The following is a 16,307-nucleotide window of genomic DNA, read 5'->3' on the forward strand; positions in this document are numbered from 1 at the left end:
CCTCGGCCTCCCAAAGTGCTGGGATTACAGGTGTGAGCCAGCGCGCCCGGCCTCAAAGGTTTTACTTTGTTATTTTTTAAAAAAGAATCAGTCTTAAGGTATAAATTGATAACAATAAAAACAGAGGGTTTAAGTGTGCACGTCAATGACTTTTGACGAATACATACACCTTTGTAGCTATGACCCTAGTTGAGACACAGAACATCTCCATCTCCCTAGGAAGTTCTTGTCACTGTTTCAGCCCACTCCCCTACTCCATACCGGACCCTCTGATCTACCTTCAATCTCCATCTATTAGTTTTGCCTTCAACTCCCATATGTGACTTACAAAAATACTCTTAGTACAACTTGAAACAGAAGAATATTTTATTTATGTTGTTCTGTGTATTCTGGCTAATATAATAAACTAGGAAAAGAAAATAAGAGTCTCAAATATTGGAAAGGAAGACAAAAACTCATGTTAGTGATATGCTTACCTTCTTGGAAAATCTAAGCAAATCACTTAGAAAACTGTAAAACAAACAGTAAAGTGAGCCAGTTTCAAAACATCTAAATGAAATAAAATATATACATTAACATACATAAACTTGTCTCTGTATACTCCTGTTCACACTGGAAATAGTTGTTTATAAAGTATAATTTAAAAAGGGATTCCCTTCAAACTATTAACCAGTTTTTAAATAGTTTCAGAATAATCCTCAAAACACAATGGGCAAAACCTACACAAATAAACTACAAAGCTTTATAAAGAGAAATAAAAATTTGGAGAGAGGTGAAGTTCCTGAATGGCAAAAGTCAATGTTGTAAAGTTATCAATTCTCTTTCTTTTAGCTTATAAAATTAATACAAATTTTTCTAATAACTAGTGATGGTGAGCATGAATGTGCTTATTGGCCGTTTGTACGTCTTCTTTGGAAAACTGTCTGTTCAAGTCCTTTACTCAGTTTTTAATTAGTTTTCTTGGTTGTTCTGTTGTTGAGTTGTAGTTCCTCATATTTCTGAATATTAATCTCTTATCAGTATATGCTTGGCAAATATTTTCTCCAGTTCTGTAGGGTACCTTTTTGCCTTATGTCCTTTAATGCACAGAAGTTTTTAATTTTCATGTAGTTCATCTATTTTTGCTTTTGGTGTCATATCCAAGAAATCATTGCCAAGTCTAATGCCTTGAAACTTTTTGCCTATGTTTTCTTTTGATTACTTTTGTAGTTTGAATTCTTGTTTAGGTCTTTGATTCATTTCGAGTTTATTTTTGTACATGGTGTAACATAAGCATCCAACTTCATTCTTTTGCATGTGGATATTTGGTTTTCCCAGCTCCATTTTTTTGAAGACTGTCCTTTTCCCATTGAATGTCCATGGCACCCTTGTCATTTGACCGTATATTTGAGGGTTTATTTCCAGGATATTTTATTCCATTGATCTCTATGCCTGTCTTTATACCATACCATTCAGATAACTGTAGTTTTGTAATAAGTTTTGAAGTCATGAAGTATGAGACCTCCAACCTTGTTCTTTCTTGAGATTGTTTGGGCTATTCAGGGTCCCTTAAATTCCATAGGAATTTATAAATGTATTTTTCTATTTCATCAAAATACAGCATTTAGTTCTTGTTTGTTTGTTTGTTTTGAGACAGGGTCACCCAGGCTGGAGTGCAATGGCATGAACATGGCTTAGTGTACCCTCTGCCTCCCAGGCTCAGGTGATCTTCCTACCTCAGCCTCCTGAGTAGCTGGGACCACAGGCATGAACCACTGCACCCAGCTAATTTTTGTATTTTTTGTAGAGACAGGATTTCACCGTGTTGCCCAGGCTGGTCTCAAACTCCTGAGCTCAAGCTGTTTGCCCACTTTGGCCTCCCAAAGTGCTGGGATTACAGGCGTGAGTCACTGTGCTGGCCAGCATTTAGTTTTTTTGCTTAAATATTTTAATGTTTAGGTTTTGATGAGATTGTATTAAATTTGTAGATTCTTCAGCTAGTATTGACATCTTTCTTTTTCTTTTTTTTTTTTTTTTTTGAGATAGAGTTTCGCTCCATCGCCCAGGCTAGAGTACAGTTGTGCGATCTCAGCTTACTGCAACCTCCACCTCCCAAATTCAAACAACTCTCCTGCCTCCGCCTCCCAAGTAGCTGGGATTACAGACAACCTGCCACCATGCCTGGCTAATTTTTGTATTTTTAATGGAGTTAGGGTTTCACCATGTTGGCCAGGCTGGTCTTGAACTCCTGACCTCAAGTGATCCACCTGCCTCCACCTCCCAAAGTGCTGGGATTACAGGCATGAGCCACCGTGCCCAGCCTAGTATTGACATCTTAACAATATTAAGTCTTCCAGTCCATGGACATGGCATGTCTTTTCATTTATTTGTGTCTTCTTGAATTTCTTCAGAAATACTTTGTGGTTTTTAATGTACTAGTCTTTTGCCTTCTTGGTTAAGATAATTCATACGTATTTTATTCCTTTTGATGCTATTATAAATGGTATTGTTTCTTCTTTTTTGAATTATTCATTGTTATTGTATAGAAACACAACTGATTTTTGTTTGTTGATTTTGTATCCTTCATCTTTACTGAATTCATTTATTATAAAAATTTGTGTGTGTGTGTGTGATCTTTAGAGTTTTCAACATATAAGATTACATTATCTGCAAACAGAGGTAATATTACTTCTTCTTTTCCAATTTGTATACCTTTTACTTTTTTTTATTTCTTGCCTAATTTCTTTGGCCAGAACTTTTAGTAGTGTGTTAAATAGAAGTAGTGAAAGCAGGCATCCTTGTCCTGTTCCTGATCTTGGAGCAAAAGTTTGTCTGCCACCATTAAGAGTGATGTTTACTGTGGGATTTTCACGTATAATCTTTATTATATTGAGGTAGTTTCCTTTTATTTCTAGTTTTTTGGGTGTGTTTTTTTAATCATAGAAAGATGTTGAATTTCGTCAGATGCTTTGTTCATCATGTGGTTTTTTTCCCCCATTGATTCTGTTAACATGGATTGATTGATTTTTCTATGTGGAACTATCTTGTATTCCAGGAACAAACCCACTTGGTCATGGTGCATAATCCTTTTAATATACTGTTGTATTCAATATATTAGTATTCTTTGAAGATTTTTACATCAATATTCAGCAGATATTTGTCTGTAGATTTTTCTTCTAGTGTCTTTGTCTGGCTTTGGTATTAGGGTAATACTGTTCTCATAGGATGAATTTGAAAGTATTTCTCCCTCTTCAATTTTCTGGGACAGTTTATGGAGGATTGGTGTTAATTTTTCTTTAAATGTTTGGTAGAAGTCACTAGTGAAGCCTTCTGGTCCTGGGTTTTCTTTGTTGGGAGGTCTTAATTACTGATTTAGTTTTCTTAGTTTTCAGTATATTCCGATTTTCTATTTCCCCCATGATTCAATCCTGGTAAATTGTGTTTCTCTAGGAATATATCATTTCAGTTAGGCTGCCTAGTGTGTTTGGATACAATTTCCTCACTTGTATTACTTTTTATTTCTGTAGAATCAGTAGTTATGTCCCATTTTCATTTTTAATTATAGTTTTTTGAGACTTCTTTTTTTCTTAGTCAATTTAGCTAAAGGCTTTGAGTTTTTTTGTTTTTTTTTTTTGAGGAACTAATCAATTCTTAGTTTCATTGATTTTTCTCTATTATCTTTCTATTCTCTAGTTTATTTATCCCTGCTATAATCTTTATTATTTCCTTCTTTCTGTGAACTTTGGGTTTAGTTTGCTCTTTTCTTAGTTTCCTAAGGTATAAGTTCAGGTGGTTTATTTGAGGTCTTTTTTTTTTAATGGAATTGTTTACAGCTATAAATTTCCCTTTAAAACTGCTTTCACTGCATCCTATAAATTATGATGTGTTGTATTTTCATTTTCATTTGTCTTGAGATATTTTCTAATTTACTTTGGAATTTTTTTTTTTTTTTGACCCACTGGTTGTTCATGTGTGTGTTGCTTGATTTCTACATTTTTGGAGATTCTTCAATCTGGAGATTGGAAAATATACTCTGTATGATTTTAATCTTCTCAAATATATTAAGACTGGTTTCATGTCCTAACATATGATCTGTCTTGGAGAATGTTTCATGTTCACATTTCATTGAGAAAAATGTGTATTCTTCCATTGTTTGGTGGAGTGTTTTGTATGTCTTTTAGGTCCAGTCTATTCCTAGTGTTATTCACACCATCTGTTTCCTTACTGATATTCTGTCTAGTTGTTGTATTCATCGTTGATGGTGTGGTATTGAAGTCTCCAACTATTGTTGAACTCCTCTCTGTTTCTTTCTTCAATTCTGTCAGTGTTTGCATCATATATTTTGGGAACTTTGATGTTTGGTAAAACATGTTTCACTATTTGTAATTGTTCTATCTTTGGGATGATTTTATCCTTGTATCGTTGTATAATGTCTTTCTTTGTATCTTGTAACAGTTTTTGACTTAAAGTCCATTTTGTCTTAAATTAGCATAGCCACCCCAGCCCTCTTTTGCTACTATTTGCATGGAATATCTTTTACCATCTTTTCACAATAAACCTTTATGTGTCCTTAAATCTAAAGTGAATTTCTTATGGACAACATATAGTTGAATCCTGTTTTTTGTTTTGTTTTGTTCTTAATCCATTCTGCCAGTCTTTGTATTTTGATTAAGGGATTTAACCTGTTCACTTTGAAAGTAATTACTGATAGGGAAGGACTTACTGTTGCCATTTTATTTGTTTTCTGTGTCTTAATAGCTTTTTTGTCTCATTTCTTCCCTATTACCTTCCTCTGTGGTGTGTTGTTGTTTTTTTTTTTTTTGGCAGTGATATGTTTTGATTGCCTTCTTAATTCTTTTTGTTTATATTTTATAAATGTTTTATTTGTAGTTACCATGGGGATTACATACAACATCCTAAAGTTATTACAATCTACCTTAAACTGACAGCAGCTTAACTTCAATTGCATATAAAACTCTACTGTTTACAGTTCTGCCTCTGAACTTTGTTATTGATGTCATAATGTTTATCTTTTTATATTGTGTACCTATTAAAATAAAGTTACACTTTTGTGCTTTTGTGTTGTAAATGCTTATAAAAATTTTTTACGAACCAATTTTTAAATAATACAATTTTTAATGCCTTTTTGTGCATTTACCTTTATTGGAAAACATTATATTTTCATTTGGCTTCAAGTTCCTGTCTGGCATTCTTTCATTTCCACTTAAAGGACTCTCTTTACCATTTCTTGTAGGGCAGATCTAGTAATAATGAACTCCCTTAGCTTTCATTTAGGAATATCTTAATTTTTCCCTCATTTGTGTAAAATAGTTTTGCCAGATATAGAATTCTCAGTTGACAGGTGTTTTTACCCAGCACTTTAAATATATTAATATTATTACCTCTGGACTGCAAGTTTCTGCTGAGAAATCCACTGATGATTTTATTGAGGATCTTTTGTATGTTATGAATCTCTTTCCTCTGTTGGCTTTGAAGATTCTCTTTTTGTTTTTGACTTTCAAATAGTTTGTTTATAATGTGTCTCAGTATTGATATTTTTGAGTTTATCCTACTTGAAATTCATATACCTTACATTTCTATATTCATATCTTTTTTTTTCAAATGTGGGAAGTTTTTGGCCATTGTTTCTTCAAACAGGCTGTCTGCCCACTTATCTCTCTCTTTCCTTTCTGGAATTCCAAATTGTATGTATTACAATGGAGTGTTCTATAATTCCCTTAAGTTTTATTCACTTTTCTTAAATCTTATTTTTGTTCTTCAGACTTGATAATTTCAAATGACCTATTTTCAAATTTGTTCATTCTTCTGTTAGAGTGTGCTGTTGAACCTCTGTAGAGAATTTTTCAATTCAATTATTGTTTTTTTCAGTTCCAGTATTTCTATTTGGTTCTTTTTTTATGATTTCTATTTCTTTGTTGACATTTTCATCTTGTTCGTATCTTTTTTTTTTAATTTCCTACAGTTATATATCATTTAGCTCACTGAACATATTTAAGACAGTTGTTTTAAAGTCTTTAAAGCTTGAAGACTTTCTTCAGAGTCAATGTCTGTCAGTTTTTTTTTTGTTTTTATGACTAAACTGTGTTTCACTTTTTTGGGGTATCCATTCTCATCTTTTATTAAAAAATCAAGTATTTGCAAAATGACTGTCTCCCCAGTCTTTGCAGACGGGCTCTGTGCAGGGAAAAAATCTTCACCAATTAGTCTGGCATGAAAGCTTAAGGTCTTTTTAGGGGTTTTCTGGCATGCATCTCCCAGGGCCTGTGGATGTGCTTTTTCTCTCCAATTCCCCCATATACATGGCTGCTTTTAAATGTCTTAATTTCTCTTGGAATGTCAACTCTGCTTCTTCTCAGGGTCTTGACATTCTATTGTGTTCCTCTGTCCATAATCTCTTTCCCCCAGGTACCCATGGGTCAACATTTCCTCCATGGCTCTAACATGTTGGGCACCTCTGTGGCCTTCATCCTAATGTCCAAACTGTGTCACCATTTCCATTTACTCTCTCAAGAGAGAGAGAGAGACAGAAACCAGTTACTTGGGCAGCTCCCAGGCAAGCCAGAGGATAGCCAGCAGGTTCTATTCCTTTCTTTCCTTCTTTCTTTCTAGGATTATGTGATTCCTCCCAACCGCACCTTGCTGTGTGGAGGAGGGGGTGGTGCAAGGGCAAGCAGAAACACCATGGAATTTCCTACTGGTTTGAGGGTGGCTTTTTCTTGGTTGGATTTTCTCTTGGTTGCTGCAGATCTTAACTGGTTTCTGGGCTGCCTCAAAGTATTTTGTCAGTCTGTGTTTCTTATTTGATGTGTCTGTGGGGAAACAAGGGCCTGGAGGTGCCTATTCACCATCTTGCTGGTGCTACTCTTTCTCAGCTGCCTTTTAAATTTATTTTTGCTTTGGTTGAGTACATCCTCTAGTAATTGTTTTAGATAAGATTTGTTGGAAGTAAACTTTGGACATTTGGAGTTGGAAAATGCTTTACTTTTTCCTTACCATTGAGTGCCAGCCTGGCTGGCTAGGGAATGAAATGTTCACAATTATTTTCCTGCAGTACTGAAGTTATACTTTCAGTACCTTCTTGTGCCCAGAGTTGCTGATGGAAGCCTCTGCCCTTTTGAGTCTGATTTCTTTTAGGTAATTTGTTTATCTATCTGGACTTTTTGGAGATTTTTTTCTTTTATCATCTGTGTTATGAAATTTCACCATGATGTTTCTGGCATAGACTTTTGCTCATTATCTTGCATGTATCTTGGAGTTTTTCAATCTAAAGACATCTGTCTTCATCTCTATAGAAAACTTTTTGGGTTTTTTTGTATTTTTATATTCATTCCTATTCATTTCCCCGCCCGCCCCCCCCTCCGGAACTCCTATTTGGGTACATATTGTAGTTTGTGAGTCTACCTTTTTGAGTTTCTTAACTCTCTTTTCATACTCCCTACATTTCTGCTAGAATACTTCTGCTCCATTTAATTTTTCACTGATTCACTCATCACTCTCTCTTCAACCACTGTACTATTGAAGTCATCTAATGAAAATATATTTTGTTTTTTATTTTAAATTCAGAGATAGTGTACTTTCTAGAATCTCAAAAATTATCTTTTTATTTATGAAGGACCATTCTCTGACATCTCATTTAGTTAACTTATCCTAGATACTTATTCAGTTTCATACTTTGATTTTGTTTCCCTAGATTTTGTACTTCCATTGGTTGACTTTGATGAGTTTCAAACACAGAGCCTTGTGACTTGCCTTTAGTGAATAGGTGCTTGTGCATAATTTTATTTTAGATTTACACTTACCTCGTAGATCTGTGAATACTGTCCTTAGTTAGAGGAAGCTGTCTCTAAGGATCGGAGGGAGGGCAGTCAGAATGTGTTGCCTAGACTATGTGCCAGTAACTCTTTTCATGGGTATGGGGGCTCTGTGTCCGTCTTGTCACGGCCACTTGGGGCACTGCCCCACCTCTCTGACCTCAACACTCTCGCTGCATCTGCTTGGAGCCAGGCCAGGTGGCCACATCTCATTCTTGGCACAAACCAAGCAGGCAGGGGAAAGGTCAACCCTCCTTGAAGCTCCTGCAGAGGTCTCTGCAGCAAATGCCCTTTCAGCTGCTCCAGGCTCCCTTCTGCTCCCATTATCCCCAGGACTACCTCTGCCTTTTGCAATAGGCCTTTCCTCGGTCGTTTTCAGTTATGGATTGATTCTCTTGTCAACCCAGTTTATCACTTTCCATTGTTCAGGGATTCCTTTTCATTTCTGTTACAGTATAAATACCTTTTCTTATTTTCCAGCGCTCTAGTACATTTTAAAAACTATCTCCTCAGTGCTAGAATGAATCCTGTGATGCTGGATTAGGGTTGGAAATAAGCATGAACTCATTTCTATTGTAATATGTATGTAGAGAGATACTTATGGTATGTATAGATGCATGGATATTTACTTTATTCTTGAGGTTAAAAGCCTGCCCTCATATTTATTCTGTTGCTGAAATGGTTCTAGCTCGGGTGGCTCCTGCTTCCTGACATGCCCCACCCGCTCTTGGGCACTCCCTTACCTTTTGGCACTGTGAAATACTCCAGGTACACACTTTGTATTTTCCTTGCCCTGGCCCTAGAATGAGCCATTTTCCTAAGGAAGCTGGCTCTTTTATTGAAGAACTGAATTTAGCAAACCAGATCTGGGCAGTGGGTGTACTTGTTGCTCCTGAGATGCCACCACTTCTAGTCCCTCTCAGTGCACTGAATTAGGAAACGTATATATGTATGTATGCTAACCTGTGTATGTACACATATCCACAGGTAAGATCCCTTAATACATTATTAGAGTGTGGGACTTTAAAGAGAAGAAGGATCTTTGCATAGCCTCAAAGCATCTCCTTTAAATATGTGTAGATTGCTCTAGTTGTTTTAACATATGTCCTCAAATCTTGGATATACTGCCTTAGAGGAGCTAAAGCTTAATTCCTTCCCTGAGTGTGGGCAAGACCTAATGACTCATTTCTAACTGAGAGTATAGGAAGCAAAAAAATAGTGTTTACAGTGGAGAAACCTGGCAGATGCCACCTCAGCAGTGACCTGAGTCAGCAGCATTGGTGATGAGTCTTGCTATCACCTGTGACAGGGTGCACAGTGAATTCTCCTGACCTCACTGGTCTTCTACCTCAAAATCCACAACCTCAGTTTAATCATGAGCAAGCCTCAGACAAACCCAAATTGAGGGACATCCCACAAAATAACTGACTTGTATTCTTCTACAATGAGACTCGGGAGCTGTGGCTAAATGCAGTGCGCGATCCTGATTTAATTCCTGGAACATAAAAAAGGACATTAGTGAGAAAACTGGGAACATATGAATACATTCTATAGTTTAGTTACTAGTGTTGTACCAGTGTTCAATTTTTAGTTTAGTGACTGTGTTAATCCATTTGTGTTGCTCTAAAGGTAATTTATAAAGAAAAGAGGTTTATTTGGCTTATAGTGCTGCAGGCTGTACAGGAAGCATGGTACCAGCATCTGCTTCTGGTGAGGGCTTCAGGAAGCTTCCAATTATGGTGGAAGCTGAAGGGGAGCCAATGTGTCACATGGTGAGAGACGGAGCAAGAGAGAGGGAAGGAGGAGGTGCTAGACTCTTAATCAGCTCTCATGTGAACTCAGAGCAAGAACTCACTCATTACCATGAGGAGGGCACCCAGCCATTCATGAAGGATCCACCCCCATGACCCAAACACCTCTCACCAGGCCCCACCTCCAACACTGGGGATCACATTTCAACATGAGGATTGGAAGGGATAAATATCCAAACCAGATCATTCTTCCCCTGGTCCCCCAAATATCTATTCTCACATTACAAAATGCAATCATCCCTTTTCAGTAGTCCCCAAAAGTCTTAACTCATTCCAGCATCAACTCAATCAAAAGTCCAATGTCTCATCTGAAACCCAACACACATTTCTTCCACTTTTGAGTGATTTACTCCCATCCCAAGATGCAATGGTGGTACAGGCTTTAGGTAAACATTCTCATTCCAAAAGGCAGAAATCAGCTGAAAGAAACAAACAACAGGCCCCATGCAAGTCTGAAGCCCAGCAGACAGGCATTACATTTTAAAGCTTCATAATGATCTCCCTTGACTCCATGTCCTGCGTTCAGGGCACACTGGTGCAAACAGGAGGCTCCCAAGGCCTCTGGACTTTTCTACCCATGTGACTGCTCTCATGGTGGGAGTTGAGTGCCTGCGGCTTTTCCGGGCACACAGTACAAGCTGGCTAGTGGCTCTACTATTCTAGGGTGTGGAGGGTGGTGGTCTCCTTTCCAAGCTCCACTAGGCATTGGCCCAGTGGGGGCTTTAGATGGCCTCTAACCCCACATTTCCCCTTGGCACTGCCCTACTAGGGTTTCTCTGTGGGGGTTCTGCCCCAGTGGCAGGCTTCTATCTGGGCATCCGGGCTTTCACATACATCCTTTAAAATCTGGGTGAAAGCAGCCAAACCTCCTTCACTCTTGCATTCCATGCACTGACAGACTTTACACCACTTGGAAGCCACCAAGGTGTAAGGCTTGCATCCTCTGAAGCAGCACCTGAAGCTGTACTTGATGACCTTTGAGCTATGGCTGGAGCTGGAACAGCCAGGGATGTTGGGAGCAGTGTCCCAAGACTGTACAGGGAAGCGGTGCCCTAGCCCCAAAACCATTCTTTCCTCCCAAGCCACTGGACCTGTGATGGGAGGGGCTACCTCAAAAATCTGAAATGTCTCAAGGCTTTTTTCCCATTGTATTGATTATCAGCACTGGTTCCCTTTTCTCTCTAGCAAGTGGTTGCTCTTTAGGCCCCTTTGATTCCTTCTCTACCACAAGGCAAGGCTGCAAATTTTTCAAAATTTTATGCTCTGCTTTTCTTTTAAATATAAGTTTCAACTTTTAGTCACTCATTTGCCCCCACATCTGTTTGTAGGTTGTTAGAAGCAGCCACACCACATCTTTAGAAATTTGCTCCTTGGAAGTTTAGCCTAATACCCTAAGACAGCACTCCTAAGTTCAATCTTCCACAAATTCCTAGAGCATGGGCACAGTGCAGCCAAGTTCTATGCTAAGGTGTAACAAGGGTGACCTTTTCTCTAGTTCCCAATAACTCTCTCATTTCCATCTGAGACCTCATCAGCCTGGCCTTCTCTGTCCATATCTCTATCAGCATTTTAGCCAAAACCATTTAACAAGTCTGTAAGAAGTTCCAAACTTTCCCTCATTTTCCTGTCTTCTTCTGAGCCCTCCAAACTCTACAGGCTGTACAAGAAGCATAGTGGTAGCATCTGCTTCTGGGGAGGCCCCAGGAAGCTTCCACTCATGGTGGAGGCAAAGGAGAGCAGGCGTCACATGGCAAGAAAGGGAGGAGAGAGGAAGGAGGTGCCAGACTCTTAAACAATTAGCTGTCATGTGAACTGAGTGAGAACTCACTCATTACCACAAGAAGGGCACCAAGCTATATATGAGGGATCTGCCCCCATGACCCAGACACCTCCCACCGGATCCTACCTCCAACACTGGGGATCACACTTCCACATGAGATTTGGAGGGAACACACATCCAAACCATATGCGTGACTATCTCAGGTTATGTAAGTATTATCAGGAGAGGTTGGGTGCAGGGTATGTAGGAGCTCTCTCTGTTGACTTTGAAACTTTTCCGAAGTCTAAAATTATTCCCAAATAAAATGTTAAAAGATTGTCTTACCCCAATCTGGAAAGGCGGATAGCAAAACAGATGTTCCATCTTCCTTTTTAATCCAGTAAGTGTATTTTGTTATTAGAAAAAAAATACAGAAAGTAATGAGGATAGCAAAACAGATGTTCCATCTTTCGTCTTAATCTAGTAAGTGTATTTTGTTATTGGAAAAAAATACAGAAAGTAATGACAAATTACGTGAGTGGGCTAAATGTCCTTCCGAAGGGATGAGTCATTGGATAGGTCAGGATCCTGGTAGGAGAGAGGGGACATACAAGTGGGCAATGAGCAGAGTTTCTGGAAGGGTTCATTCAGGAAACCAAGAAGAGGCAGCGAAGCACCCCAGGACTCACACCCACAGGGAGTGAGTATCACTCCAGTTCTCAAGGGGCAGAGGGAGGAAAGGCCGTTTCCAGATCCTGGCGGGTGGGGTTGGGGCTGTGCGTGTAGCTGTAGGTGAAGGCTAACCCACTGGAGCTGTGGGTTTGGGTGGAAGATCACAGCCCCTGCTCCATAGGAAGGGTGCAGCGGTTACATGCTCCAATCTCACTCACTGTTGGGCCTCCAGTGTTCTTCCAATGGCTCCCCATTGGCCAGAACCAACCACAAGTGAAAGGGCAACGGGGGTGTGTTGAGCTTGTTGATGCCATCCTCACAGGGCAGCCTTGCAGGCCCAGAGCTGGTGGAGGGGAGAGCAGGCCCGAGGCATTCATGGAGAATACCCTGCGCTGGCACCCCAAGTTGGTGAAAGCAGGCTGTTTTACGTAGACAGTAAGGAAAGGCTTAGAAAATCTAGAACGGAGACAGGATCCTGTGGGATTTTTTTGTAGAAGCCTGGAATTGTCAGATTCAAAGAAGTAAAAAAATCAATGAGATCTAAATGCACATTGAGGACGGGCCTCTGTGAAACCCTTCTGTTGAGAAAAATCTGGGTTGCTCTCCGTAGATGCTCTTGCCTCCCACTGGTTTTCTCTTTGAACTCTTCATCCCTATTCAGACTGGCCCCATGCCTGCAGCTATTTCCCCTGATATCTCTAGGACCTCCATTCCAGGGCAGAAAAATGTCCCTACCTGATGGAGACCTGCTCCCTGAGAGCCACCTCGTGGGTGGTAACAAACACTCCTTCCTTGACCAAACCCAAGTCAGGCTCTTTTGAGCTGTCTTCTCCACTTGCCTGCTGGGTCTGCTGTAGAGAAGAGCCCTGCTAAGTTGGCTTACTGGAAATCCCCTATCCTGATATCCAGCCAGGCTCCTCTTCTCCACTCTTGGAATCTGATCACGGTGCTCCCCCCCATCCTTGATAGCCAACTGAATTCACTTAATTTCAATTGCTCCCTTGCCCTGCACATTGGCTGTTCACCCTCAGTTATCCCTATAGTGCTCAGCATTGACTTCACTCTTTCTCCCTCGTGGCAGTAGTCTTGGAGGAGGTCCTCTTTGCTGTTTTTGACAAGCGTCAGGGTTGTTTCTCTTAGGCAGTGGTCTGTGTTCCTCCACCCAAACCCACAGCTCCCGTGGCTCCTGCTGGCCTGGCGTGCTGCTTCCTGTCTGTCCCATCTCACCTCCTTCCCTCTTCATCACCAGCTTAGTCAGTCCCCTACAGTCCTGGGAAACGTAGTGTTCGGTGGTCTTCTCTGTACTAAATCCCACCACCATCCTGGAAGGTGAGTCACAGGATGAGTCACAGGGATGAGTCATCCAAAACCCAAGCCTCCAAGTTTTTGGACGGCTCAGCTCTGGTGAGTGCCACCTTCAGTCCACTTCAGGCACCCTGGCCCTGAAATACTCTAGACACTCTGAAATCTTAATCCCTTTACACCCTACATCTTGCCATACTTCTTCCCCTCCCATGTCTCTCCCACCTCTGTGGATGTCTGAGCTCCTCATCCTCCTGCCCTCACTGCTTTACCTCTTGGTCTCGTTTCCTGCTTTGTGCAGCCTTCACTCAGTGATGTGCTCCTGGACACCAGGGATGGACTCAGGCTCACATGCATAGCAAGGGCCAGGCTGCCATGTGGGCTGTACAGGCTATAGATGTTTAATAGATGATAAATATTTTGAGAAAGTATCTTTTCTGACTCATACTCAGAAATCATATGGGCCAGCACATCTCCCTTATCTGATAAGATCAGCACCCAGGTTGGAGCTGGATGATTAATAGAAAACATGAGTTGAAGCAGCAGACAGGCACACTTAGGTCCCAGTGAACACACGGTGCAGCTGCAGAGCAGAAGAGGGGGTGAGTCATTGGCGATGCGTGCTCATCACGCCCTGGGCTCTGCTGCGTCTCTGCCCTGCCTCCTTCCCTTACTGTTCAAACAGGGACACCTGCAGTGGGTGTCACATCTATTCAACAAGAGTGGACTAAGGCCTACCCACAGTCAGGTGCCGCGTCCCAGACGTGAGTCATGCTGAAGACAAAAAGGCTCACCTTCTCTGTGAAAAGAAAATGAATTATCAAGTGTGTTAGCAGTAGATGCATTATTATATTTTTCTCCTTGGAGTTCAGGAACTTAATGAACTGAGTTTAAGGAATCTAGGAAAATATATTTGCTTTGAAAACTATTCTTATTTATGTCTTGAATTTTGTTGGTAATTGTTATGCTGTTAGGAGCCAAAAACCATTTTTAAAGGAGAAAGTCGTATTTATGATCTCTCTTTTTTATCCTAAGAGAAGAGAGACTTTTATGTGTTCCTTAAATGGGATGATTTTGCCGAGGTGACATTGAGGGGATTGCTGGTCATTGGAGATAAGGCTAGCTTCGGGGTAGAGGAGGGTGTTGTAGGTGGCAGGGGGACCTGGCCACAGACTGGGCTTCACAGTAGGAGGCCTTGACTGAGGTCTGCACATGCGTTTGAGAGCTAGAAATGGCCTTGAAATTGCTAACATGCATGCCTCTGTGTGTGTGCATGCATGTGTGCCTCTATGCATTGTGCGTGGCTATGTGTGCCTGTGTGTACCGCTGTGTGTGTGCAGTCATATACTTGCATGGTCATGGAGGACTGGTCCATGACCCCCATCCAGTTCTCAAAGGGGTCTGTGCCCTAACTTTTCTCCCCAGTCCCCATGTAAGAAGGCCAGTTCGTTGTTTGGAAAGCTGAGCAGAGTAATTTTTCTGACGCTGATGAAATGGTATTCATTGATTTCTCCCCGGAGAGACTGCCTTTTCCAGCAAGGGTTGACCTGGCTTTGGGCCTACCAGTCCTACCTTTGTCCTTTTCTCTTCATTCTAGGCCAACACTGGACAAATTGATGACCCCCAGGAGCAGCACAGAGTCATCAGCAGCAACCTGGCCCTCATCCAGGTGAGTCTTCACCTTGTCTGACCTCCCTTCTGAATCTGCAGCCAGGCTTGCCCAGGTGGGAAGGGTGAAGCCTAGTGAGCTCTTGACTCTGCACTCTGGCCTGAACTTTGAGAACAGGTAGCTACCTGTCCCTCCCATATCCAATAGACCGCATTCACGCAGCTTCTGGAGGCTCAGCCCACCTGAAGCAGACCCAGGGTCCCTCCAGCTTCCCCACTCCCTCCTTTCCAAGCTCCACTTCTTGAAAGACTCACCTGTACTTGCTCCTTCTCTGTCTCATGGCCTGCACAGTACTAACAGGCTTCTCTTTCCTCCAATTGTGCTTCTCAGGCCACAGGTGTTCCCCTAACTGAGGCAGCCTGTGATTGCCTCTTACATGTGATCTTACTTTTTCTGGGCATCTGTGGATCCTTCCTGCCTGGAAATCCTCCCTTGGCTCTGCTCCTGCCTCTCTGCCTGGTACTTCTCAGCCTGCAAGAGACATCTTAACCCCTTAGCTGCTTCATGCTCCTCTCACTCACACATCCTTCTCCCAGGTCCCAGTTCTGCTAAGCTTTTTTCCTGGGACCTTGCCACAGTGTCACTAAGTTAGGAGGCCCAAGGCGGGGGGGAGATGAGGAAGAGATTGGCTGAGAGGCAAGAGGAGAGGCTGGGCCTGGACATAGACTGGAGGTAGCTTTATCCTAGAACCTTCTGGGCATCTCTGGGTGGGGGCGGTCTGTGGCAGCACTGAGAATATGGACCCTGAGATCAGACAGCCCATCGTCTATCCACTGGATAGCCTTGATCAGGGCTGACTCCCCCTATCCATCACATTAGGATGATACCTACTTTATCCCTCACCTGGGTTCCAGAACCAGTACGTCTAACTCTACGGGGCATCTCCATCTGCCTGTCCCCGAGGCACCCCCAAAACAGCCAAGTCTGGCCTCATTATCTTCTCTGCCCATACTCACCTCTGCTAAAGTCCCCAACTCAGTCTAGTCTGATGGTTGAAAGCTCACTTTGGGAATCAGCCCATTGAGGGGCCTCAGGCAAGTCATTTCACCTTACCTGTGCAGGGGTGTTGTGAAGTTGTCGCCATGTCGGAGTGTGGCATCTGGCTGGTACCTGGACATGACCCTGTCCTGTCAGGGTGTGCCTTGTGGATGGTCCTTCCCAGTAACCACACCAGAAACCAAGTCGCCCCAGCTGCTTCTCAGCATGCAGTCCCTTTGAGACTTCTGCCTCTGAGTTGTGCATGAATCCTCCTCCTCCTCCTCCTCCTCCCCCTCCTCCCCCTC

At 41.6% G+C, this 16,307-nt stretch overlaps 1 protein-coding gene across 2 annotated transcripts in view; it reads left to right on the forward strand.

Annotated features, from left to right (window-relative positions):
- The window catches only part of SLC41A3 (solute carrier family 41, member 3), a 79,248-nt gene that overhangs the window by 34,803 nt on the left and 28,138 nt on the right, over positions 1-16,307 (forward strand). For both annotated transcript variants that reach the window (XM_011950758.1, XM_011950760.1), the window contains one exon: positions 14,953-15,024. In XM_011950758.1, coding sequence (XP_011806148.1) covers positions 14,953-15,024 — 72 coding nt within the window. The remainder of the gene's footprint in view (positions 1-14,952; positions 15,025-16,307) is intronic.

This window comes from Colobus angolensis, unplaced genomic scaffold, assembly GCF_000951035.1.
Source record: "Colobus angolensis palliatus isolate OR3802 unplaced genomic scaffold, Cang.pa_1.0 Scaffold31, whole genome shotgun sequence".
NCBI classification, from domain to species: Eukaryota; Metazoa; Chordata; class Mammalia; order Primates; family Cercopithecidae; genus Colobus; species Colobus angolensis.